At 49.2% G+C, this 26,169-nt stretch overlaps 1 protein-coding gene and 1 non-coding gene across 2 annotated transcripts in view; both read right to left on the reverse strand.

Moving 5' to 3' along the window:
* BFSP2 (beaded filament structural protein 2) overlaps positions 1-26,169 on the reverse strand; it is a 68,726-nt gene that overhangs the window by 28,978 nt on the left and 13,579 nt on the right. The window contains exon 2 of the mRNA XM_007457564.1: positions 1,193-1,275. Coding sequence (XP_007457626.1) covers positions 1,193-1,275 — 83 coding nt within the window. The remainder of the gene's footprint in view (positions 1-1,192; positions 1,276-26,169) is intronic.
* On the reverse strand, positions 14,470-14,542 carry TRNAE-CUC (transfer RNA glutamic acid (anticodon CUC)). Its single transcript has one exon. It is a non-coding gene; the product is annotated as a tRNA-Glu (tRNA).

Raw genomic sequence — 26,169 nt, forward strand, 5'->3', positions numbered from 1 at the left:
TAGGGAGTAACAATCCCATCATCCACCCATTTGCTCAACTCCCAGGACAACTTCCCCTCAAAATATTCTCAAAATCACTGTTTTCATCCATAAAAGGGGCATCTTCATTTTGCTTCTCCATTAGGCCAGTGTTTTACAAACGCCACTCACCTACACGATTTTGCACTAAATGTGTACCTTCTGTGTCATTATTTACTTTATGTTGTTCCTTAAATTCATGTACTTAAAGAGTAAATCTTAAATCAATAAACTTTAAAAGCTCTTTATATTAAATAAATTTTAAATTGCCACTATAAATGGTAGTACTGTAGTGGAAAAACAGTTTCATGGGCCATAAACAGAAGGTAACTATAAAAATAAATATATGGGCCTTCCCTGTGGCGTAGTGGTTGAGAGTCTGCCTGCCGATGCAGGGGACATGGGTTCGTGCCCCGGTCCGGGAAGATCCCACATGCCGCGGAGTGGCTGGGCCCGTGAGCCATGGCTGCTGGGCCTGCGCGTCCGGAGCCTGTGCTCTGCAACAGGAGAGGCCACAACAGTGAGAGGCCTGCGTACCACAAAAAAAAAAAGAAAAAAAAAAATATATGACTGGGACTTCCCTGGTGGCACAGTGGTTAAGAATCTGCCTGACGATGCAGGGTACACGGGTTGGATTCCCCATCTGGGAAGATCCCACATGCCACAGAGCAACTAAGCCTGTGTGCCACAACTACTGAGCCCTTGTGCCACAACTACTGAAGCCCGTGTGCCATGAGCCTGTGCTCCGGAACAAGAGAAGCCACCACAATGAGAAGCCCCTGCACTGCAACAAAGAGTAGTCCCTGCTCACCACAACTAGAGAAAGCCTGTGTGCAGCAACAAAGACCCAGTGCAGCCAAAATTAAATAAATAGATAAATTTATAAATAAGTAAATACATGACTATTAAAATTAAAACGTTTATCTTTATACCGCTTAAAATTATCTTCATCAGCCACATTATAGGAAACACTATTAGACTCCAAAGAGGTGGTTCTCAAGGCTGGATGGGCATCAGGAAAGGCTGGTGAACGTTAAAAATACAGAGGCCAGGACCCACCCCCCAGCCTTCCATGAGGCTGGGGTGCATGCTGCAGACTCTGGGGCCGCATTACCCGAGTGGCCCAGGAGTCTGGGGGCACAGAGGGACTGTCCCCTCGGCTGTGAAGCGTTACCTCTCCTTAAAGTCATCTGCGCCCGCCTGGATAGTCTCCATCTGCAGCATGAGGCGTGCGTTTTCCAGGACTGCCTCGCCCACCTAGAATGACCACACACCAAAGGACAAGGTCACTGCGACGTCTTCCTACTTCAAATGGTGCCTTGCGCTGGGCACAGAGGCTCTGGGACTCTGAGAGCACTTTCTCATGGCAAATATTTTTAGAATTCAAGTGTCCCTCGCTAAGATAGAGTGCGAGATAGACACTAAAGCATAAAATCTATCTAGTGCGAGATAGACACTAAAGCATAAAATCTTGTTGTCTTCTAAGAACTTTTAGGGTTGGATTTTTGGAGCAAAAAGATTGCTCAAGGCAGACTTGTCTGTGGCCTCTGCCACAATGATGAGCTTTCGGCTCTCCAGTGAAATTTCTGGCTCCTTAAATGAAGTTTCACAGGCTTGACTTAGTGTCTCTTAACATTTTCTGGTCATGGATGCCTTTGGGAAGCTGATGAAATCTCTGGACCACTGCTACCCAATAGAACTTCCGGTGATGATGGAACTGATCTGCACTGTGTGGTCCAGCACAGTGGCCACACGTGGCTACTGAACACTCAAAATGTAGCAAAGGCAACTGAAGAACTGAACATTTACTTTTATTTAATCTTAACTAATTTACATTTAAATAGCCATAGGTGGCCACAGGTGGCCCCAGAACTAGACAGCTCAGCTCTAGAATTCTGTCCACCCTCAGAACATACATGTGAACATAAACATTGTACATACAGCTTATGTATGTACATAAATATTGTACATACAGTTCGGAGGTTTCATGGAGAAGAATGATTTTTCAAACTTGGCCCTCAGCACCCCTCAGGGTTCCCCACAGGTGGGGATTGGGAGGATAGTCATCTTCTTAACCTGAGAAACTTCTTTGAAAAATAAATATATTTTTTACATATTGGCTTTCAGATAATCTTCAGCTTGGGATGGGGGATAAACTAACTGTTACTTTAAAATAAGGATGCAAATCTGAGGAAACTTTCTGGAGTGATAAAGATGTTCCATATCTGGATCTGGTGATTACATTGATGTATAATAGGTAACAATTTGTTAAGTTGTACCATTAAGATTTGTGTATTTTACTATATGTAAATTATGTTTAATAAAAATACATAAAACTGAAAAAAAAAAGAAGGTTGCAAATCACTGTTTTAAGCTCTTATCAGTCCTTTGCTCTTGAAAGTAAATGAGTTGGAAGTTCTTCGCTGACTTGGTGGAGGAGTTCCGGCACCAGAGGTCAGAGACCGGAGTAAGATGAGAAAGACCAGGGAGGGGGAGACCCCAGTTGCCTGCTCCCCTGTGTGCGTCAGGGCAGGGCTGCAGCAGAGAGAAGATGAGGTTGCTGGTGGGAAATTCAATGAAGTGGACAAACAACACAGGATGACCCTACTGGAACAGGGGAGCTCCATCCCTTCCACCCAGATCTGGGACTTGGTCCACACCTGTGCTCCCTCAGTTTCCCCAGCAAAGCCCTCATCTCACTGTGCTGAAGTGGCCCTTCCCAGGGTCAACTCCTTGTTCAGTGCTGTTTCTCCAAGCTCTGGTTGTGGTGGACATTCCATCAACACCTGTCGAGTGAATGCCTGCATGAATGAATTGTGTGACCATGGGTGAGCCATTCCCAGTCTTCCCCTGTCCCAGGTCTGGAGATCATTTTCTGGAAGCCCCCAAGAAGGGTGTTTTAAGATGTACCTGGGACTTTGTTTTTATTCTGGTATGGAGAGGCCAACAGATCAGGAGACAACTGACATTGCAAAGATCATTTGTTACTCACAGTTCCCAAGAGGAGGATGCAGCCATACCATGTAGGGCAACACAGAGAAGAACCAGGGTTGGTCAGGAAGCAGAAGGGGCGAGGGGAAAGCATGGGCAAAAGGCTTTATTGTGGTTTTCATGGGAAGGAATGGGCACAGGAGTGTAAGCAGCTGGGATTGGCTGGTTTGAATAATTTCAATGGTCTCTGGGCTATAGGGGTGGTCCCTTGTTGTCTGGTACCCAGCCCTGGGTGGTCAGAGCAGAGGAATATTGCCTCTTGGAGTGTGAGCCCCAGCAAGAGGAGGCAGGTTGGGGTATTGACTCAGGATGGGTTGGTTTGCATCTCAAAGGCACTCTCACAGGTAAGTGGTTCCTATCTCTAGGATTCACTAGCCCAGCAATGGGGCCATCTCTCCCTGTCAATGAGGCCCCAGCTGCCACAGCATCAAGAATACAGAAAATGGGGCTTCCCTGGTGGTGCAGTGGTTGAGAATCTGCCAGCCAATGCAGGGGACACGGGTTCGAGCCCTGATCTGGGAGGATCCCACATGGCGCGGAGCAACTGGGCCCGTGAGCCACAACTACTGAGCCTGCGCGTCTGGAGCCTGTGCTCTGCAACAAGAGAGGCCGCGACAGTGAGAGGCCTGTGCCCCGCGATGAAGAGTGCCCCCCACTCGCCGCAACTAGAGAAAGCCCTCGCACAGAAACGAAGACCCAACACAGCCAAAAAAAAAAAAAAAGAATACAGAAAATGGGGCTTCCCGGGTGGTGCAGTGGTTGAGAATCTGCCAGCCAATGCAGGGGACACGGGTTCGAGCCCTGATCTGGGAGGATCCCACATGGCGCGGAGCAACTGGGCCCGTGAGCCACAACTACTGAGCCTGCGCGTCTGGAGCCTGTGCTCTGCAACAAGAGAGGCCGCGACAGTGAGAGGCCTGTGCCCCGCGATGAAGAGTGCCCCCCACTCGCCGCAACTAGAGAAAGCCCTCGCACAGAAACGAAGACCCAACACAGCCAAAAAAAAAAAAAAAGAATACAGAAAATGGGGCTTCCCGGGTGGTGCAGTGGTTGAGAATCTGCCAGCCAATGCAGGGGACACGGGTTCGAGCCCTGATCTGGGAGGATCCCACATGGCGCGGAGCAACTGGGCCCGTGAGCCACAACTACTGAGCCTGCGCGTCTGGAGCCTGTGCTCTGCAACAAGAGAGGCCGCGACAGTGAGAGGCCTGTGCCCCGCGATGAAGAGTGCCCCCCACTCGCCGCAACTAGAGAAAGCCCTCGCACAGAAACGAAGACCCAACACAGCCAAAAAAAAAAAAAAAGAATACAGAAAATGGGGCTTCCCGGGTGGTGCAGTGGTTGAGAATCTGCCAGCCAATGCAGGGGACACGGGTTCGAGCCCTGATCTGGGAGGATCCCACATGGCGCGGAGCAACTGGGCCCGTGAGCCACAACTACTGAGCCTGCGCGTCTGGAGCCTGTGCTCTGCAACAAGAGAGGCCGCGACAGTGAGAGGCCTGTGCCCCGCGATGAAGAGTGCCCCCCACTCGCCGCAACTAGAGAAAGCCCTCGCACAGAAACGAAGACCCAACACAGCCAAAAAAAAAAAAAAACAGAAAAAAAAAAAAAAACAGAAAAAAAAAAAAAAACAGAAAAAAAAAAAAAAACAGAAAAAAAAAAAAAAACAGAAAAAAAAAAAAAAACAGAAAAAAAAAAAAAAACAGAAAAAAAAAAAAAAACAGAAAAAAAAAAAAAAAAAAAAGAAGAATACAGAAAATAAGAACATAGAGTTAATATCGTTGAATATAGTTCATTCAAAGGCTCTGGCTATGTGAGGCCTCTGAGGACTGGCTTTGGCTGCTCTGACCCAGCCCTCTATTCGTCCTCCTTCACATGCTGCTGCACCCACATTTAGGAGCCCCTTTCCTTGTCTTTGGATGCTCCGTGATGCCATTTTGCAGATGATGAATTTGAAGCCCAGGGCAATTACCCTGCTCGTTTTCTCACAATGGTGCCCATGGCAAATATTCCACCCTAGCATGGGACCTTGAGTCATAGCAGGTGTCCAGACTGTGGGCTCAAAAACCCCAGCTGCAGACATGATGGCTTCCAAAGTACTCTAGATGGCCATGCAGGGCCAGATGCGGGCAGATGTGGGCCTGGAGCTTGTACAAGTTGGGAGACTGCCTTTAAGAAAAAGAATAAAAAATTACTAATACAAAGGGGGATGTGCAAGTGAGGGAGCTTGAGGCTTAAACTCTTCACGTGGGTACAGCTCTGTTTTGTTTCTGCTTTGAGAACATGCAATGCAAGGGGTGGACAGAAAAAGTAGAAAACAAAACCCAACCCTGGGGCGTGGGGGGATATACGTGTACCATATTCAGAGGCACACAATTCTGGAAAAGCAGAAAGATGCCTGGGGATGCAGTCACCTATGTCCCACCGTCCAGAACAAACACACTAGCGCTTGCATGTGCTGCCTTTTGACTTGGGATTTGCTCCGCCCAGCAGCAACTGTCCCCTGTGTATGAATTGGTGACATCTGCCTAGCGGACTGCAGACTCTTCATAAGTAAGAGGCTGCCGGGAGCAATGGTGCAGGAGTCGGTAGGAGATACAGGCTGATGGGAGGCGAGGCCAGGGCTCTGTACTTGCTTCTCCTTACTTGGGGGTGAGGACAGGAGGCTGCCTGGGACACTTTGGACGCTGCCCAGCAGATGGGGAGGTTCTGTCCAATGTCTGTCCAAGGAGGCTGGGCAGCTCTGGGCTCAGGGAAGCTGGAGGTTCCTGCTTTTGCTGTTGTTTAGTAACAACCAGGGGTTTATTCGACCCTCAAGTGGAGGCTAATTATAGGCCCTGACTTGCCAAAGCACAGTTTGCTGGCCGTGCTTCCCCATTTCCACAGACTGGATCCTAAAATAGACCTCCAGGCCATTGCTGAGCGTAGAGAGCCTTCCTCTGTCCTCCCGCGGCCCCTCAGCCCCACAGAGGCCACGTCCTCTGGGTGTCAGGGGTGGCTCAGCGCCCCCAGCCAGGAAAGGGCCAGGCGGCGGGTCCAGGGCTGGGACGTTGGCTGAGGTTTAGCACAGGCAGAGGACTGCGATGGTGGCCAAGACCAAAAGTAAGTGTGGTGCCTGCAGTGGACAGGGACCATCTTTGTCTCTATACCTGGGAAAACCATGAAACCTTCCCCGGGACTGAGGACAGGAAAGGAAGAGGGAGAGAAGTTGGATTTACTGCCTACAGGTGTGGCCCACCCACATGCTGAAGCTGGCTTGTACTGGCTTGTACCTGCTTGCCAGGACAGACTGTCAAATAAATATTTCAGGAGTTTCGTGAGCCGGTTGTTAAACACAGCCACCAAGAAAATTTTAATTATGTGAACTTACATAAATTATACTAAAAACAAAGGTAACAAATACTCAAAATACAAAGGTAATGACTACTCATCACTTCCTAATTGTTTTACTATGTTTGACAGTCATCTCTGCTTTTGAGGTTATTTGCTTCTATTGTATCTGTAATGATTGTGGACAGGGAACATTGCTTGCCATTCCAGTAAACAAGAATGTTGCCCACCATTCCAGTTCTACAAGGACCAGGCCATTAGCCCCTGCAGCTGCCCCCAGCCCCATGGTGCACCCAGAGAACTCAGGGTGGAGGAAAACAGGAAGTCTTCTGTGCTTTGGATACTGGCCCCAGAGAGTTAAGATGCATATTGAAGAAATAATTTCAATGAGCCCAGACTCTGCATCTTCCTTTATATAGGAAAGCACTAAAATCATTAACTTGAGATGTCAGTTTCTTGTGATTAGCAGCAATCTTTTGATGTTCGACCATATGTTGTTTTCCAGCAAAAAACTCCAATATATGCTGCCTCTTACCTTACCTCTTCTGAGCAGTTCCTCAGAGCTATTTGGGAGGCTGTCTCTGGGGCTATAGTCCTCAGTAAGTTTCCCTAATAAAACTTAACTCTCAACTTTTAAGTTGTGTGTTTTTCTTCAGTCGACAGGTGGGAACACTATGTAACACTGTCCTACAATGCATCTCTTCCCAACTCTGCATTCATGCTGGTAGCTCGATGTCAGCTGTGGTGAGAGTAGCTACACTAGGGAAATTGGCGAACACCATAAAGTAGAGCGTTTCATCCATGGAGAGCCAATTGTTATACAGATCCCAGCTCACTGACTGTTCCCCACCTTCCACCCAATACTCAATATTCATGACTACACTAAATGGTCACGGCCCTCCTCTAACGCTGATATCATTTTATGGATGAGAATGCCTAGGCTCAGAGAGTGTATGATAATTGCCCAAATCGCATAGCTGGAATGTGGCAGAGCCAGAAGGTCAAACCAGGTTAATGTGACTTGAAAGTGTGCATATCTTTGTCATCTGTTTTGGAAACTGACAGACACATCAGAATCAAGAGAGACTCTGCTGTGGAGGACTGTTTTCTGTCTTTGCTGTAACATAGAACAGTCAGGACTCCTGGTTCCTATTTGGGCTGCAACACAAAGACAAAGAGGCATCTTCCGTACTGGGTGTGAGGACGCTAAACAATCAAACCAAACCGTCTCCCACTCCAAGTCCCTGAGCTTTCATTTCCGAGCCTTGTAAGCCGAGGAGAGCTGAGGCAGATCTGCGGTCCGCCTCTGAAGGCCCAGGGGGTTTCTGCGGCTGTGAACTTTGCTGTTGGGCCCTAGAGAGGAGAGGGCACTTGTGTTTAAAACTTCGAGAGATGTACATTAGCTATCTGGTCCTCTTGAATTTATGGCTGAAGTGGATGCAAATTAACCTCACTTCTCTGGTCACCTTTTCTTTCCAGGGGAGAAGGTGATAAAAATACCAAATGTACAGTCCCTGACTGATGCTGTGAACACAAACATACTTACCCATGACCCTGGGACCACTCCTGCCCACTTTTCTAGTAGGAGAAAAGTATAAACTGATGTAACATTTGCACTCAAGGGCAGATTTAAGGGAGGGCAGGCTAGCAGCTTGCGCATGGTGTGCTGGGGTCACCAGCAGATGACATCTTCTCCTTTCTGTCCTCCTGCCCAAACAGAGCTGGGACTCCTACCATCAAGGCTACGTAACTTAACACCAGGTCTTCTGTTGAAAGGAGGCACTGTCATAGCAGCAGCAGTGCGAATTGCTATGTGAGATTAGCCGGTTTTAAGGGATTAGGACCCATTAATTTCGCTGGAGCCAGAAACAAAATTCACCTTCAAAGCCTAAAATGCTGTGCATGAGTAGCTGGGGTTGAGCAGCAGGGGAATGGCAGTCAGAGGTCATGGGGGCAGAGATGTGTTCTGTGAGGGACGGTGCAGGGCGGGGCGCTGCCCACCAGCTGTGGAGGCTCAAGCTGCTCCGGGCTTGGCCGGCGGCCACCTCATCTGACTTCCCTGGAGTTGTCTTCCTTTGCGCCTCTACATGGACGCACACTTTACACCAGTGGTTCTCAAAGTGTGGTCCCTGGACCGGCAGCATCAGCGCCACCTGAAACTTGTGAGAAATGCACATTCTCAGACCCTACCTCAGATGTCTGGGTCAGAATCTCTGGAGTGGGTCCTAATGATCTGTGTTTTAACATGATTTCCAGGGGCTTACGATGCACACTCGACTTTGACAGCCTTTGCTTTGCACAGACCTGCCTCCGGTCCTGCTCAGACCACCCCCAGGCTGCTCCTGGACCTCCTTGCTGTCCTGACCCACGCCGTTGCCTCTGCCTAGAACACCTGGTCTTACCACCCGACACTCCCTGGCCCTGGCCACCTGAGAAACCCTTCCCCACTTTAATGCTCCTCTCAAACGTGGCTTCCTCTACGAAGCTTCTTTATTTGCTCATTCATTACTGCCTTCATGTCTTCAGCACGTGATTATTATTTCCTCTGTGCCAGGCTCTGTGCTGGTTTTGGGGAATCAGCAGCTATGGTAGGAGATGCGGTAGAAAGGCAGGCAAAGACCAGATCCTGGGGGGAAGGCCTTGGGAAGAGTGGGAAGGAAGTGGCATTTGCTGGGATGCCAATGGAAGGTTTTGAGCAGGCACAGGGGTAACCTGCGTGGTAAGTGGATACCCCTGACTCCTGTGGGACACAGGGGGCCATGCCGAGGGCCCAGCTAGGGGGCTCCTGCACTCATCCAGGGGAGGTGATGGTGGCTTTGACTAGGGTGGTTGAGGGATGGTGGGGATGGAGTAGTCATGGGGAGAGTGAGGGAGAGGAATTGAGGATGGCCCCTAGGCTTTTAGCCAGAGCTATTGGCTGCACATGGGCCCTAGCTGTCTCCGTACCTCCCTCCTTGAATCATCCTGCATCTGGGTCACGTTCCCCCCACAGCGGAGCATGTCCCTGTCTCTCCACGCAGTGTAAACAGTATGCAGGCAATGACCACATTAGCCTATTCTTGACCCCAGCTCCTCCCTCACCAATTTGGGCCAGTTACGGGATAAGTGACTCTAAGATTCAGTTTCCTCATCCGTAGAATGTGGATAATGCCAGTCCCTGCCCCTGGGATAGTTGTGAGAAACAAATGAGCCGATGCATGCGAAGCACTGGCTGAATGCCTAGAGCAGAGTAAGCATGAATGGTAGCCATCTTTATTGTTGTTATTCGTCTTAGGACAGAGCAGTTGTTCAGTGATTGTTGAGTGAGTCTGCTGGGTATGTGTGGTCTGGCACTGACCCCACTCTGCTTTTTCTGGATGCACAGTTGGCTGAATGAAGACTTCTATCTAGTGGCTTCATGTTATTTTTCTTTCAGTTTTTCCATCCATAGTCATTTGCAAAGCCCTGGTCCCTGGTACTACGATGATGAGGATTTTACCCTTTCCTACTGCCATTCTCACTGCGGATGCAGTTATAAAAATAAATGGAGCTGGTGGTGGCAGGCAGGTGAGGGATTTTACCTTCATTCTGTTTCAAAAAGGCAAGGATGAGCAGCATTTTCAAAAGGGTTATCATTTGGGCCCAAGGGTATAATTAGAGCTTTATTTGGAGTTAATGATATTGGCATCCCAGCAAACAGAGCTGCAGGTGAGGGAGGAGGTGGGTGGAGGTGGGTAAGACTGGGCCCTGGGAAATGAGACTCAGCTGGTGCACTGGCAGATGCAAGAGCCCTGGAAACACTTCTCACATTTGTTTGACTTTCAAGTTTAGGATAAATGCTCAGCATGACTTGCTTCCAGCAATAAATGAACAAGAAATCATCATCTGTCCCTATACCCCACTCTTACTGCATCTTCACCAGGATGGTGAAGGCCAGCATGTCCCCAGCCAGCCGGATGCTTCTCTGTGCTCATCCTGATGTGCCGCTACATTCGTCATGAGACACACTTTCCTCTCTTGGCTTCCATGAACCACTCTCCCCTGCTCTTCCTACTTCGTTGGCCATCTTTCAGCTTCCTCCTTCATGAAGTCTGTCTCCCTTGTCTGACCTCTAAATGCTAGAGTTCTCAGGACTGGGTCCTGGGGCTTTTTCTCTTTAATCACTGAGTTATCTGATCCATTCACATGGCTTGAAATGTATGTGCGGATGACTTCTGCATTTATATCTCTAGCTCAGAACCTTCCTTTCTACTCTAGGCTTGCGTACCATTCTCTCCTTGACATCTTCTCTACTTGGCTCGGATGTCTCAAACTTAACGTGGCCAAAATGGAATTTTTGCTCTCTAAAAGCAAACTGCACCCCCCACCCCCCACCCCAGCTCCATGCCACTTAACAGTACTAACAGAAACCAGGGAGTCTTGACATTGCGCTTTCTCTCATCTCCCACATCTAATCCAACACCAAGGTTAGTCAATTCCCGCCCCCCCCCCGCCCCAATGTATCTTGAATCCATCTACTTCTCACATCTCCACTGATGTCACCCTGCTGCACACCCCCATCACGCCCTCCGACCCCATGGCAACATCCTCTTAATCCTCTGTCCTCTCCTGCTTGAGTCCATTCTTCATTCTGCTTCCAGAGTGATTTTCTTCAACTCTTCACATCAGATCATGTCACTCTGATTAAATTAAATTAAAACTCTTCCGAGGTGTTTCTTGTGCTTAAGATAAAATCCAAGCTTCTGACAGCGGCCCTCAAGGCCCTGCATATGTGTCAATCTTCCCACTGCTCACAGGCTCCACCCTGCTGGTGCCGGGTCTTTGTGGACCACGTGGGCCTCTCTCCTGCCTTGAGGCTTCAGCACGTGTGGACTCCTCTGCCTGGACTGCTCTCCCCTCTCCTGTGTTTGGGTGGCTCCCTCATCCTGACCACCCTGCCTAAGGTAGGACCTCCTTCCTCTCTGCCCCTCTCTGCCTTGTTCACTTTCTTTAAAACACTTAGCACAGCTTGTAATTATTACCAATTTTTTTTGTTTATTGGTTTATTAGTTGTTATCTCTGTATTTGCTGCCAGAATATGAACTCCTTGAGGCCAGGCACCGCTTTTCTGTCCTGCTGTTGTTCATCCCCAGCACAGTGTCTGGTACAGGACATACAGTTGGATTAATGAGCCCAGAAATAGTGCTGCTTCTTCATGGACAACCAGGAAGGGGAGACCCTCCAGGGACATCCAGGTTCCTACCTAGTTCCAACCTGAGAATCACCTTTGGTACCTCCCTCTCCTTCACTCCCAAATCAGAACATATCAATTCCCCACACTAATGAGCTTCACTCCATTTCTGTCCCTTATCCAGCCTTGCTTTGAGCCCCAATCGTCTGTTTTCTGGTTCAACCTGATAGTTGTTACCTGAAGATGGAAAATACGGAGCCCACACAGTGAGTTAAGGTTGCACCTGCAAGTGGAGTTAGGGGACGTGTCATCAGGTAGTGGAGAGGGTGCCATGTCCCAGACAGCTCCCCCACAGCACAGTCACAGCCACTGTGGGTCCCAGGAGAATCAGGCACACTGAGGGCAGAGGTCAGGTCTTCCGGGCAAGTTCAGGATGGTGGACACTTCTGAGTTGTACTGCATGTAAGCCTTGACCTCATCAACACACTGTGCTCTGGCTGAGGGAAGAAGGTCTTAGTAGGAGAGGTCGGAGGAGTGTGGAGTGAGAGGCCAGAGCTGGTGGGTGCTGGTGTTCACAGTGCTGGGCGATCAGGAGGACCTTGTCCCTAGAGGCTGCCCTCTGTCTCGAGGAGGACAAAGTCCCCTAGGATTCACCTTCTGTGGAGGCCTCTCTCATCCTGTTCCCACAAGTTCTGGCTCTGGGCTCACCCAGCATCCTGCCTGCAGCTACCTTGGCTGGATATAGGAGGGCTTGCTTTGGGCACTAAAGAGTTTAACTGCCACGGTACACCAGTATGTAAGCCTGGATGTATGTGTCATGACCCGGCCCTTCAGGGCCTAATTTTCTACACATGCCCTAATAAAATCTGAGTGTTGAGCACCAGGCACATCAAGATACAGTGACCCTGGGAGGCTCTGTTTGGGCAGCCAGCTGGTCTCCCTCTGTGATATCTCTGTCTCTCTGTCTCTCTTTGCTTCCTAGATTTGGAGCAACTGCTTTCCAACTTCTCATTCCCCTTTCTACTGGAATGAACTTACTAAGATGCAATTTGAATTTATTCAGGGTTGTGCTCTTGAATAAACCCTCACAACTTGGCCCTGCTTTTCACTCTGGCTTTATCTCTTCTTCTCTCCCCTGCTGTAGGCTGAACTATTTTTCTGAACAGATGTGGGCCTCTCCAGCTTCCAGACCTTGACTCATGTTGCTACCTCTGTGTGTCATGACCTAACTAGGCCATCCAGCCTCCATGCTTTCCTTATCTGCCAGGTGAACTCCTACCCATCCTTCAAAACCCAGATCAGGAATTAACACAACATTGTAAATCAATTATACTTCCATAAAATAAATTAAAAAAAAGCAACTCAGGCTGTCCTGGTCATCCTCTGTACTTCCCATATTCCGTGTGGGTATACCTCTATCACCGTAGTTGCCATGTTAGACTTTATTCTGATATTTTTCTGTCTTCCCCTACCACTAACATGTGTGTCCCTGAGACAGGTACAGTCTCTCATCTCTGCCCTCAGAATGGGTGCATCTGTATAATTTCCATTATACAGATGGGGAAACTGAGGCCCAGAGAGTTCAGGAACTTGCCCCCAGAACTAAGTGGCCCAGCTGAATTTAATCTGTATCAGTCTGACACAGCTCATTGCTCTTTTTTCCTTTTTTCAAAAATACTTTTTATTGTGGGAAATTTCAACTCCATCAAACTACATATAAAGGTAGAGAGAGACTCACCTCCTTACTTCAACAATGACAATCTCACAGCTAACTTTTTAAAAAATCTCTATTCCCAGTGACCTCTACTCCCATCTCTGAGGTTATTACATACATATCACTTTATCTATAATTATTTCAGATGCTCTCTTTTGTACTTCTTGTATTTCAATTTAAAAATTATTAAAGCAGTACATACATTTGTTTAAAAAATTAAACAATACTAAAAAGAGATGATTATAAAGGCTTGTAAAGGAAAGCGTTCCCCTTCCCACATTTTTCTCTCCCCATGTCCTAGTCCCCAGCTGTTCACTTGTCCAGAGCTTGCCCCACATTTCTACAAACTTCTTGATTGTTTGAGTTGTCAGCCACAGGCATTATTTATTGACTTCCTGGCGGACAAATGAAGATTTAGCTCACTCACACTCCACCTCCCTTTTCCTTTATTTATTGGCTGTGTTGGTAACTTTAAACAATAAAGCTGTATGTCTTGCTGTATAAATTATGGACAGTTTCTTTCTCACACTCAGTCTTTCTCTTATAATTGCAGATGTTTTATTTTCTAAGGTCAAAAGAGAAGACTGAAAACCAGTTTAATTACTAAGCAACTCTACTGATGCCTGTGTGAAATATGGGTCCTTTCTGCTAAGAATTGCGATGGAGGTGCCCCTGTCAGAAGCTGTGGGCAGAGAGCCAAATTGTTGTTTTATTTTCCAACTGAGCATCCTCAGGCCTGCAGAACAATGTCCGCTGTTTGATTTTATGTTCATGGTGCTACCCTCTCCAGGGCATGCCTGCAATACCCACATGCGACTATCTTGCCTTACCACCATGTTTGAGCTGTGATTCTCACACTAAGTAGCTCAGTGTTTTCTCTTGTAAAAGAGGCAGCTTTATCTTGATAGTACCAGGCACACAATGATCCCTTAATAGATGTTTGTTGAATGAATAAGTGATATGTGTTTAAAGAGCCAAACGTGAAATAAGGATGAGAAACCAGTTCACAAGTATCAGACTGGCAAACCTTTGGGAGGTGAGGATGTGAAGAAAGTGGGGATCTCACACACTGTTTCTGGGAGGGTAAATTGGTGTGGCCACTTTGGAGAGCCATTTGACAATGCCGTATAAAAGCTGGTGATGGGCACAGCCCATTCTGCTCCTAGGTACTGACCTGGAGACGGGGAAGAAACTCGACCTGGAGACGGGGAAGAAACTCTTTTTTTTTTTTAATTTTGGTCACGTCACGAAGCTTGTGAGATCTTAGTTCCCCGACCAGGGATTGAACCCAGGCCCTCCGCAGTGAGAGTGCAGAGTCCTAACCACTGGACCACCAGGGAATTCCCAGAAACTCTTTCTATAGTGGGCCAGGGAGGAAATACTTTAGGTTTTGTGGTCTTTGTTGCAACTACACATCTCTGCTTGGGAGTATGAAAGCAGCCTTAGACAATTTATACATGAACGGGTGTGACTGTGTTCCAGTCAAACGTTATTTACAAAAGCAGGCGCCTGGTTAGATTTCTGCCTATAGTTTGCCCACCTCGGACCTAGGGGGACTCTCGCATGTGTGCATGAGAAGGTTCATGCCCCTCCTGTTTGTGATAGTGAAACCGAAAGCAACTTCTATCCATCCGCAGAAAAATTCATAACCTATGGTATAAATGCAATGAAATGCTCTATGTATAAACATGGATAAATCTCAAAATCAAAACGAGGAGTGAAGAAAGCAAGTTGCTGAAGGAAGCAGTGTGTGATGGTTAATTTTATGTGTCAGTTTGGCTGGGCCATAGTGCCCAGAGATTTGGTCAAATATTACTCTGGATGAGATTAACATTTGAATTGGTGACTCTGAGTAAAGTGGCTTGTCTTCCACAACGTTGGCGGGGTCTCATCCAGTCAGCTGAAGGCCTGAATAGAACAAACTATTCTAAACTATCCTGAACTGAGGCCCCCAGAGCCGGCAGATGGCCTTTGGACTTGACCTGGAACAACAGCCCTTCCCTGGATCTCCAACCTGCGGGCACCTTGATTTTGGACTTCTAGCCTCATTATAGTGTGAGCCAATTCCTTAAAATAAATCTCTTTCTCTCTCTCAACATCCTGTTGGTTCTGTTTTTCTGGAGAACCTTGACTAATACACAGTGTAATACAATTGAATATAAAGTTTAAAATCATGCAAAACAATCCTATAAAGGATTTATATACATATATAGTAAAATTGAAACAACACTGGTGGGAATGATAAGTGCCAAATGTAGAGCAGTGGCGGCCTCTGGGGAGGGGAATGGAATCAGGACGGAGGAGCACAAAGGGTGTTTCAGTTGTATCTGGAATCTTTGATTTTGTGTTTTTAAAAGAGGTCTGTAGCAAATAACATTAAGGTGGACACTTTTGGATGTTGGGCACCCCTTTATTAGTGTTTGACATATTTCATGATTAAGAAGAATGAGATAACGTCACAAAACAACGAGGGGACGAAAATCAGTGCAGTGACTGGCATGCCCCAGGCCCCTATCACGTAGAGCGAGAGTGGCTGGAAGAGTTGGATGGAGAAGGCAGGTCAGCGGTGGTGGGAGACCACTAGGTGGAGCGCAGGGGGACCTCTAGAGCTCCAGAAGAGGCTTCTGGGCAGCGCGCATGAAGATGGCGCGGGTTTCTCCCGGCGTGGGAGAGGGGCGGAGCAGCGCGGCCCGTGTGCTGGGGCTGGGAGGCGGCTGCAGAGGCGTGGGCCGGCCCCGTGGGCATGGCCACGGTCACGTGGGCTCGGAAAGGCGCTTTGTGTTTACTGGGAGGAGGCCCTGCAGAAATAGTTATCCTCGGCTACCCTCTGACAAGATTTGTTTCCCGGGCGCTTGCCAACATCGGAGGAATTTGTGTTGCTCAGAAATACGTGGGGTACTTGTTGAGGCTTAAACCGGATTGCAAACTCCTCTTCCCTAGTTCAGGGGCGGCTGCTAGAGCAGACACTGTCAGCGCTCGGCCACATCCCCTTGGGTTGTTTTTTCCACCCATTTTGCGCCTGTGGGTTCCCTGTGCTTTCACTTCCCGGGGTCCGTAGTCGGGGCTCTTTTTGGAGCAGTGCCCTTCGGCCAGCAGAGCCCACTTTTCAGTTCCCCGGGCGAGTCCTCTGGGAATGACTGACAGGCATGGGGTGTGAAAGCCCCTTGCTTGGGGTTGGGACAACTCAGAGGTGGAACTTCCCCTCCTGAGTTCCCCTGAAGCTGGCTCTTGGCCTGAGATGGTTTGCTTGCTCCCTCCTCCCTCACAGGCTTCCCGGGGACACCTCCATAATATGCCACCTGCTAGAGTCCTATACTTGGGGTCTGCCTCTTGGGAATCCATCTAAGACAAGTGTACTTCTCATCCCAGAAACTCTCCAGGGTCAGGATGCTGCGAGCAGTCGTCCATCTAGAGGGTTGCTGGGCACACAGGCTCTGGAATCAAACTACCCAAGCTGAAAGTCTTGTCTCTGTCATCTCCTAGCTGTGTGACCTTGCAAAAGTTATTTAACTGCTCTGTGCCTCAGTTTCCTCATCTTTATTTTATTTTTTTAATTTTATTTTTTTATCGAAGTATAGTTGATTTACAATGTGTTAGTTTCAGGTGTACAGCACAGTCGTTCAGTTATGTGTGTATATATGTATATATTCTTTTTCAGAGATTTTTCCCTTATAGGTTATTACAAAATATTGAGTAGAGTTCCCTGTGCTATACAGTAGGTCCTTGTTGGTTATCTGTTTTATATATATTAGTGTGTATATGTTAATCCCAAACTCCTAATTTATCCCTCCCTCTCCCCTTCCCTTTTGGTAATCATAAATTTGTTTTCTATGTCTGTGAGTTTCCTCTTCTTTAAAAAGGGGGTCATAAAAGTATGGGCCTCATAAAGCTGATGTGAGGTCAAATGAGTTAGGATATGCAAGAACCTCAGAACAAATCCTGGCATATAGTAAGTGCTCAATAAACATTGCCTTTGTTACCCTTCACTGGAACTTAAGGGACACTTAAGGGCAATCAGGAATTAATATGCTTTACCCCTGAGCCTGTGTCTGCTAATTTAATTTAATTAACCCAGGCTAATTTAATGAAGGGGACAAATAACCTCAATTTATTTGTTATGTGGACACATAACCTCAACTTATTACGACGGTGTAGAATGGACCGGTCAGTAGATTGGCAGGGTGGGTGTGGGGCTAACAGTCTACTGAAAGAACTCTAGAAGAATCCTCACTTTTCCTTTGCCTGAGACTCCACCCCGCTTCCCACACCCGAGGCTGGTTGAAGTACGGGAAGGTGGGTTTGGACACCATGTCCAGGAATGGGATTGGATAGGGAGACAATTAGGGAAGGGAGAGAAATGCTCACTCATTCTTGTGTGAACATCAGCAAGAAAGAGGGGACAGAACTCAAAGTATTAGACTTGGAACAGGAAACCGAGTTCCAGTCCTGGCTCTGGTTATCACTAGACACGGATTTCTCATCTCTGAGCCTCAGTTTCCGCCTCTGTAAAAGGGGGTAATAACACCAGTTCTGCTACTCCACAGAGAGGCTGTGAGGATCTAGGGGGACACAGCAGAGAACATGCAGGGTACTGTGCGCGGCTGTGCTCTGCAGTCCTACAGGCGGCGCCAAAGCAAGGTGTTAGGAGAACACGGCCAGTGCATGTTCTTGGAAATTATCCTTGGAAATCCCTTAGGAGGGTGCCATCTGGGGGACCCATAGTCAGTACATCCAGCACAGACGGGGCTCTTCTTCATATGAAACAGTTGACTTAAAAGAGGAGTCATGCTATCTGGAAAGCTCCTCTCTTGAAACACCTATCATGCTCAGCAAGGCATATCCCTCACACCAGGAGGGACCCATGGGAAATGAGCCTGTCTGAAGAGGAAGCAAATTCACGCCTTCCACCTCTTGGGCACAGGGCACATCTTCACTGAGGGAGCAGAACGCCAGCACCAGTTAAATGGTGTCTCTCTCCCCCACGCTTGCTCAAGGTATAGGCCTGTAGGAGACGCAGGGCACTAGAGCAGGAAGTAGAGCGCTGAGTTGCCGGGCTGCCTTCCACGCTGGGGGTGAGGCCCTGTAGACTTCTCTGCCGTCAGCTTTCAGGAAGCCTCAACTCAGAACTACCACGACGCAGTTTTAGAACGCAAAGGGCTCTCGGAGATCATGCAAAGTGAAGAACCAAGGCACAGAGAGGCGTGACGGCCGACCCCAGGCCTCACAGCAGGCCCTTCTCTCTCTCTCTTTTTTTTTTTGCGGTACGCGGGCCTCTCACTGCCGTGGCCTCTCCCGTTGCAGAGCACAGGCTCCGGACGCGCAGGCCCAGTGGCTATGGCTCACGGGCCCAGCCGCTCCGCGGCATGTGGGATCCTCCCGGTCCCGGGCACGAACCCGTGTCCCCTGCATCGGCAGGCGGACTCTCAACCACTGCGCCACCAGGGAAGCCCAGGCCCTTCTCTCTTTAGCGACCGCCGCGAGGACTCATGGGAGAACCGTGGGCCTTGACCAGAGACGCAGGGCTTCAAACCCTGTCTTGGTTAGTTGGGGATGTGTGTGCTCTAAATGAAGTCCCTGTTTGTAGAACGGGGATGAGGAAACTTTCTCCCCAGAGTAGCAAGACGATTAAAAGATGTGCATGTGTAGCAGAATGTTAAATTCCTTGAGCCCAGACGGGGAAGCCACTCACCCCTCTTTCAGTGCCCAAGGGTGCACCCGCCCCGGTAGCAAAGGCAGAACCCGCTACAGGCATGGCGGCCTGGCGAGAGGGCACCTGTAGGGTGGGGGAGGCCGTGGGGCCCCAGCCGAGGAGTGGCTGGTCCAGCAGGGGAGCGGGGGTCTCAGCAGAGCTCATGAAAGTGTCCCCAGGAGAAGGAATCTGGTTTGAACTACAGCCAGCCCCAGACGCTGGGAAGCCACCTTACAGCAGCATATCTGGAAAGGACTTTGCTGCCCTCCTTTCCACGCCTTCCTTCCTGCTTACACGCTGGCTGCGTTAGAAACAGCAGGGGGAGTGTGTGGGGGGAGAACGCTGGTCCCCACCTTTGCGGGGAGAATGAGGGTCCACAGGTTGAATAATAGTTGACTAGCTGTGCTGTTTACTGGATTGAGACAGTATTTGTGACTTAGAACGAGCACAGAATTTTTAATTACTTATAAGTGATCAGAAAAATCCTGAGACCATCCATGTTCTCAACCAGGGGCAGGAGACAGTATTTATCTCACACTGAACACGTTGAAAGGGACCTTGGAAGAAATTCCTTTCAAACCAAAGCTGATTTTGTAAGTGGACCTCGTGAGTCCCTCCTGTTCAACACACAGTTGACATCCATCGCACGCCCAACGCTGTGCTTGGCATACGGCAGGCTCTCAACAATGTGTGGATTCATTTATTCACTCCTCGTCCCTCTTGGATCTCCAGGTCCTGGAGGCCAAGAATTTTGACTCTTTAATATCTGAATTCCATAGTGCCTGGTGCAGAGTCAACCCATCAATGCCTGAGGAATGAACAGAATAAAAAGGAATTCTGTGCCAGCTCCACAGCAGCCACCATGACAAAGGTTACACTGTCGAGCCTGCTGGTGAGGAAGGAGGCGGAGGCAGCTCGCACCAACATCACTAAGATCCTGTAGTTACACGTGACACTAATTACACCCACAGGCTGAGGAGCTGCAGCCTAATCTCTGACACTGACAGAGGCTTTCCCCACTCATGCTATTCTCCTTAAATTTCAAAAGAGTGGTGGCCATGATGGCAGGTGTAATTATCTCTGTCCTTTTGTAGATGCAGAAGCTGAAGGTGGAGAGATTAGGGACCCAGGCAAAGCCTTTAGTGAGCTGAGACTAGGTGAGACTCAGGACCCCTACTCCAAACTCAAGCTCTCACCTAAAACCCAAAGCCACAGAAAATGCAGCTGAAAGAGAAAAGGAGGGGGTGGTTTCTCCCACCACAAAGGGCAGCAGGAGAGAATAAGACTTGCTGGATAATGTATGCAAAGTCTCAGGGTAAAGTGCAATTTTATGGTTGATGTTTAATCCTCAGGAAATTGGGAGCTGTCGTGGAAATTCTGAGATGAATGCGGGGCGGCATGAAGTGCGTGGCTGGCCTCACCGGATCAGGATGGCTCCGGCAGGGAAGGGATGATTCTAGGCATCCAGAACTTGGCACAAACCACATTTTGCTGCTGGGTGACTAGGGGTGCAAGACAGTTCCTGGAGCAGCCAGAAGGTGGCGCCACTTGCCAAGGGAACCCAGTTAGAGGCAGCCGCCTGGGGCTCCTCCACCACTCTGATTTGGCCTGGAGGCCACTCTTGGATTTCTGCCACAAGGTGAGATGCATCCCAAACACCAAGGGTTCATCTCTGATTGCCCCTGTGCAACTGCTAATTCCTTCTCCCTGGGGTACTGCGGAGTTGGCTGAGCAGATGGTAATAATAGGAGGGCCTTGCAATCCAAGCAGTTATTATCATTTTAACCACTGCAAACAGTGACGTCAGTTACTACCACAGTTTATCCAGTGCTTGCCGGCCAGACGCTAAGCCAAGTGCTCTAAGTGAATTATTTAATTCCCATGACAATCCTGTAAATATTATTATTCGTATTTTACAGATGAGAATGTTGAAATTCATAGAGGCTAAGAAATTTGTTTTAGGTCACAAATCCAGTCAATGGCAAAGTCAGAATTTGAATGCAGTTCTTTTGGACTCTGTAGCTTGTGTCAGGAATCACTGTGATGCACTGTCTCTGTCTGTCTTCCTCCCTCCCTCCCTCCCATGCTTTCCGTGCACCTGGCATTGTGCCAGGGGTTAGATTCAGGACCCATCAGACTATACCTCTGCTCTTGGGGATGAATGACAGCAGTGGGCCATGGGAGCATGTTGGAGAACAGGATAGAAGGTTCACTTGTATCTGGTACCACCTTTAGGTCAAGCATGATGCTGGGTATTGTTCAAGTCGGAAATTCCAGGTGTCTGTTGGTTACATTTAATCTGGGTTTTTGTGATCTCAGATCAGGTGTGGGCTCTGGGCTTTCTCAGTAACCCTCTGACTAACAATGTCTCCCTTCACTGACAGTTAGCAAGGCCTGGGATATATTCCGGCAGGTGTGTGTGGGGGGGGGGGTCAATAAAACTGCTTCATTAATGCTGGGGCACAGGCCACCACCTGACCCATGAAAATGAAGGAGGCGGCCAACATGTACTGAACATTCCTATCCCAGCTGGCCAACTAGCAGAGCCACGAAAGATTAGGGAACTGGGCTCATGGGAGGGCAGTTTCTTCCCTTAGACGTCCTCCACTGCTTGGGAATAATGAGGAACTGTGACAGAAAGGTCTAGGGTCAAGGCTTGGGAGAGCAGAGAATTCCACCCTCTCATTTTATAGGTGAGGAACCTTGGAGAGAAAGGGGTTTGCCTCAGGGCACGCAGCCAGTTAGCAGCACAAAGTGAAGACAGACATGGGAGTCAGCTGTATTTGGAATCTTCAGGCCCATGGAGAGTATGGTAAAGTGACCACCTGCTCGAAGGAGTTATGAAAGGGAATCTGGCCTATTCCCTGTGTGTCTTCAAGGAGATGTCAGTTTGACCCAATCTCTTCATTTAACAGTTAAGGAAACTGAGGTTCAGAGAGGTGGAGTAACTTGTCCAAGATCACACAGCAACTTAGTAGCATTTACTGTTTCGGGCTCTCTGTACCATGGCTGTCTGTACCATGGCTTTTCTTTTTGAAACCCAAGCTCTGTGTGGTTTCATAGGATTTGGGATCTGATTTCAAGTGCAAAAGGAAGTGAGGGTGAGGTGGATTAGGTGCAGAAATATTCGCATTTCTGGAACCTTTAAAATGGCATTTGAGGAAATAGGATAAAATGTTGGAAATCAGGACTATAAGGTGATAAAAACAATAGCTATTGTTATGGGTGGAACTGTGTACCACCCAAAGGATGTGTTAAAGTCCTAACCCCTACAGAATACCTGTAAATGCAACCTAATTTGGAAATAAGATTTTTGCAGATGTAATCAAGTGGAGATGAGGTCATTAGGGTGGACCCTAGGCCAATGTGACTTGGTGTCCTTATAAGAGGGAAATTTGGACACTGACACACAGGGAGAAGGAAGGTGGAGACTGAACTAATACATCTACAAGCCAAGGAATGCCAAGGATGTGGCATCCATCAGAAGGTACAAGAGAGGCCTGGAGCAGATTCTCCCTCAGAACACTCAGGAGGAACCAACCCTACTGACACCTAGACTTCCAACTTCCAGCCTCCAGGACTGGGAGAGAAGCAAGTTCTGTTGTTTAAGCCACACAGTTTGTGATACTTTGTTTCTGTTTAAAAATTATTATTATTCTGGCCATGCCACACGGCACGTGGGATCTTAGTTCCCAACCAGGATCTCAGTTCCCACACGCCCTGCAGTGGAAGTGTGGAGTCTTAACCACTGGACCACCAGGGAAGTCCCTGTGATACTTTGTTATGGCAGCCCTAGGAAACAAATATAATAGAAATAGAAAACCTCTTATTAACTAATTACTTTGCTGGGCACATCTTTGTTGATTTAATCACTATTTGCTGTGCATCTACTATGTGCCAGGCACTGTCCAGGGCGCCAGAGAAAGATCAGGGAATAGAGAGGCCAAGTTCCTGCCCTCTGGAAGCTTACTTTCTAGTTCCCCTGCATTACCTGCCAGAATCCTCACAGCAGTTCTATGAAATAGGGATTACCCCCCTCAACTTGAGGTAAGGCCCTCCCGTGGGGGAAGGACAAAGCTGGTGGCTCTGTCTGAGGGCACCACGCCGCCGTTCTCAGTCACTCTGTTCTACCTCATTTACCGCAGAGGCGTGCGACTGACTCCCAGGGTAGAAGGTGACACAGGCAGGAGTGTGGGATCCAGCATTTCTGAGGTCAGAGTGGGTCCTGCTTCCCAAAGAAACTGCACCTCGGTCCCAGCCTGGAGAGCCCTGTGTAGCCACTGTGAGGCAGAGACCCTGACACACCAGCTCTGTCCCGAGCCCTCCCTCCTGCCGCTGAGGACGGGGCTCAGGAAGCTCAGTCTAGCTGGAGGAAGCAAATCCCTGGCCCTGACAGCAGGCAGCGGCGGCTAACAGCTGGGCCACGGCACTGTCGCCTGCACACGAACGCTCACAGAGTATCAGCGACCAGCAGACAGGTACTCTGTGATCCTGGTGGGAGGGCACAGAGAGAAGACCACGCCGTGACTGCATCTGAACGGAGAGGCAAGGATGCTCCGCAGCCACACAGACTCAACACGCGCCTTCCAGCCAGCTCCGTGAGGGACTACTGTTTACCCACGATGGCTCTAGGCCTGCTTCACTCCTGTCCACTGGGTACAAACTGTAAGCTACCCAGTCGTCCAAGAGCCCCCGGTGCCTGACAGCACCAAATGCAGAACAAGTCCTTACTCTTAACTTCCCCCAGATCACCCAGTACAGTCCCAAACCTCACAACCACCCCTTCCAATCCCTCTTCCTGAGACGTCCCAGGTTCCCCCAGAGTTTCTCTCCTGCTGCAGCAAGTGATAAACCTGACTTTGTCCCCATAGCCGTGTGCTCTTGGTGGTCTGCATGGCTGAAGCAGGTGCCTGCCTCACTCCCAGATCCAGGCCCTTGGGGGTCAGCACTGGGGGCCTCCCACTGGGTGTGGCCTCTCACCTCCCAGGAAGACCCCTCAGCTCTTCAAGGGGCTCGTGGATCTAGGTGTGGTGGGAGACGATCACCCCTGCAGGGGACCGGGGCCCCAGCCCAGCAGTCTGTGGGAACCTGTGGTGTAGGTGCGCGTTTTCCGAGGGGCACTCCTACCACCCCATGCAGGCGCCCACTGCCCAAGCGGAGCTGCACCACGGGGAGTTCCTCAGCTTTGCTCAGAGAGAGAGGTTCCGCCTCCAGGGCCGACGGCTCAGCACATTTTTCTGAGAATTAAAAATCACTGAAAAAGGAAAACAGAAATCCCTAGGGGGCTGCACCATTCCTGACAGCCAAGCCATTAAACTTTCAAGTCCCAGTACGCAGCGGTGTGACAGCTGGAAGGCGCCCAGCCTCACACATCCTCGCTAAAGCCATTAGTTCCAGTTAGAGTGAGTTTGGGTAAGGATCAATCACTGTTTCTGGCCGTTTCTCCCAAATTGAAAGAGGCAGAGAAATGGAGAAAAAGGAGGCTCATCTCAGAGTTTAAACTCCTCTCAGAGAACGGTCCTGGCTGATCACGACTCTATCTTCTCAAGCAGTGGGCACTCAAGCCATCCCTGGCCCGTTTACCCTTTAGGGTCTGGGGTCTTTCAAATGAGATTAACAGGAGGCTTTTCATAAGTTTTGGGGGACAGACAACATACTGAGTTAGTCCTGGCTGGGACACTAACTCAATGAGGAACTTAGTCTCTGTGGGCCTCAGTTTCTTTGTCTATAAAATGGGTATTATGGCCTGCATTGTGTCCCCTATCCCAATCAACATGTTGAAGTCCTAACCCCTAGTACCTCAGAATGAGACTGCATTTGGGGAGAGGGCCTTTAAAGAGGTAAGTTAAAATTAGGTCACCGTAGTCTGATATGACTGGTGTCTTTATTAGACAAGCAAATTTGGACACGGGTGTACAGGGAAGACCACAAGAAGACACAGGAAGAAGATGGCCACCTATAAGGCAATGAGTGAAGCCTCAGAGGGAACAATCCTGCAGACACCTTGATCTCAGACTTCCAGCCTCCAGGACTGTGAGAAAATGTTTCTGTAGTTTAAGCCTTGCAGTATCACCCAGTCTGTGTTACTTTGTTAGGCGGCCCTCGCAGACTGATCCAGTGGGCATTCCCCCGTCTTCCTGGGTGACACAGACATTGTCGAGAGAATCCATTGAGGCAGTGAGTAAAAGTTCCTGTTAATACTTGCAGGTGTCATGCAGAAATGAGGGTCCTACCGGAGGCCAGCGGCTCATAGTGACAGTGCGCACAGCTCATCTCCATGGGTCTTATCAGAGAGCAGGATTCTGCTAGGAGACACTGGAGGGAACAGTGTAGAGCCCCAAGGGCACCTGTGCCTGCTCCAGAGGGTGGCTGAGACCTGGGTAGAGCCCCCGGGAATTGGGGGTTTGCCCTCTGCAGTGAGTGACTGGCCTGCCTAGCCCTGCGTGTGCTGGGGGCCTCCTGGCTCCCTCCCAGTCACCTGTGGGCACTGAAATCCCGCCAGGAGCAATTCGCTCTGCAGGCAGTGCTCCTCGGGGCCAGGGCCAGGAACTTTACTCCCTTGTCTCATTCACGCCTCACAGCCACCGATGGGCCAAAAGCTGTTTCCACCTTCATTCTGTACATGAACCAGTGCTAGTGAGTTAAGAGACACATCCCTCCCCAAGTAACAGTCAATTCATTTATCAGATAAACTTCCTCCTCAGAGTGGCTGGGAGCAGGCTGGAGCAGCGGGCCTGAGGCAGGAGATGGATGGGCCCCAGGCTGAGTCGCTGGAGTTGGTCCCCTGTGGACAGACACTCCACGATGAAGACAATAGCAGGAGGGAAGAGGAGCTGAGCTCTGCCCAGATTAGTGACAAAGAGACCACGTGTCCCTCATTCTGAGGTCAAGGAGAACTTCCTGACTACACATGCGCGGAAAGCCTCCTTGGGGACCAAAAGGGGAGGGGCATCATCCCGTAGTAGTTGATGTCAACCTACCCAAAGGCCTCTTCACTAGAATCCACCTTGGCTAAGAGATGCACACGCACACAGGGGAGGACGCTGAGTTACACCAGGTATACCAGATACGGACTCAGAGCCAGGCAAAGCAAGATGATTGGCCAGAGGAAACCCGGAAGAAATGTCCCATACAAGTGATTCAAGGGCTTCCCTGGTGTCTCAGTGGTTGAGAGTCCGCCTGCCGATGCAGGGGACACAGGTTCATGCCCTGGTCCGGGAAGATCCCACATGCCGCGGAGCGGCTGGGCCCATGAGCCATGGCCGCTGAGCCTGCGCG

Source organism: Lipotes vexillifer, unplaced genomic scaffold (assembly GCF_000442215.2).
Source record: "Lipotes vexillifer unplaced genomic scaffold, Lipotes_vexillifer_v1.1 scaffold86, whole genome shotgun sequence".
Classification (NCBI taxonomy): Eukaryota; Metazoa; Chordata; class Mammalia; order Artiodactyla; family Lipotidae; genus Lipotes; species Lipotes vexillifer.